The following is a 1,347-nucleotide window of genomic DNA, read 5'->3' as shown; positions in this document are numbered from 1 at the left end:
GCTTCCTGGAAAGCTTGCCAAAAGCTGAGCTAGCTTTTGAAATTCTGCAGGACACTTCCGTGGCAAGTGTGGTGTCAACTGACAAAGAGCTACCGAGATAGATGAAATTTTGGACATACGTAAGGGGGTGATCACCCACCATGATTGGTGGAGGAACTGGACTGCCTCCAGGCTTAGGTTGGAAAAGCGCATGGGTCTTTTTCAAACTGATTGAAAGACCAAAACGCTCTGCAGATCTATTGAAGCACTTCATGATACATTGGATGTCATCAAACGTATGAGCACAGACTGCACAGTCATCGGCAAACAATAGGTCCCGAACTATCACGTCAGAAACCATTGTTTTGGCTTTCAGTCGTCGAAGATTGAAAATACCACCACTCGATCTAAACTGGACTTGGATGCCAGGTCGGAGATCTTTCAATGCATCATTCAACATACACGAGAACAATATGCTGAACAGTGTTGGGGCAAGGACACATCCCTGCTTGGCACCATTGCTGACTGGGAAACTGGACGAGATAGAACCATTGTCTATGACTCTAGCTTCCATGCCATCATGAAAAGCCGCAATGAGATTTACAATTTTAGTTGGACAACCCAGTTTGGCTAGGATCTTCCACAAGCCCGTACGATCGACTGAGTCGAATGCCTTGACTAAATCAATGAAAACGATAAATAGATCCATGTGTTGTTCCCTACATTTTTCTTGGATTTGACGTGCAGAGAAGACCATATCAATAGTCCCGCGACCTGAACGGAAACCACATTGAGACTCGGGTAGAATCTTCTCCGTTAAGTGAGCAACGAGACGATCTAGAAGAAGTCTTGCATTACATTGCCAATTTCAAGTATAGAAGGAGGGTCAGACATTTGTGAGATAAGGGGCATCTGTGGGATTGCTTCAATGGCTTCCTCACAGATACGAGAAGGCCGATTGAGAACAGATGAAAATGCTCTACCCAACGATCCAGGATGTCTTCTTTACCATGCAACATTGAGGATTCATCAGCAGTGCGAAGTGGTGTACTTCCACTGAATTCTGGACCAAAGATTTGTCTCAGGCCAGTATACAATGTCCTCATGTCATGTCGGTCACTGGCTAGCTGAAGCTCTTTTGCTTTCTCATCCCACCATGCATCCCTCATAGCACCAAGTCGTGATCGAACTAATCTCTTGCTGGATCTATAAGCATTGGCTTTTCTATAATCGTTCCTGTCAGCCAACCACGCCCGATGCTTATGATGTAATCTGTCAAGGAGATTACAAATATCAATGTCATTGTCGTCAAACCAGTCTTGATGTTTCTTTCCTTGGATGCCAAGAACCTGTTTTGATGCATCATAA

General features: G+C 44.5%; 1 protein-coding gene across 1 annotated transcript in view; it reads right to left on the bottom strand.

Moving 5' to 3' along the window:
• Nucleotides 1-833: 833 nt before the first annotated feature.
• LOC134176383 (craniofacial development protein 2-like) overlaps nt 834-1,347 on the bottom strand; it is a 2,356-nt gene continuing 1,842 nt past the window's right edge. Inside the window, exon 3 of the mRNA XM_062643054.1 lies at nt 834-1,347. This exon is cut by the window's right edge and continues 1,041 nt beyond it. Within this exon, the coding sequence (XP_062499038.1) occupies nt 834-1,347 (514 nt within the window).

The sequence above is a fragment of the Corticium candelabrum genome, chromosome 2, assembly GCF_963422355.1.
Source record: "Corticium candelabrum chromosome 2, ooCorCand1.1, whole genome shotgun sequence".
Classification (NCBI taxonomy): Eukaryota; Metazoa; Porifera; class Homoscleromorpha; order Homosclerophorida; family Plakinidae; genus Corticium; species Corticium candelabrum.
Note: the sequence above shows the minus strand (reverse complement) of the source record. Positions and strands in the feature narration are given on the sequence as shown.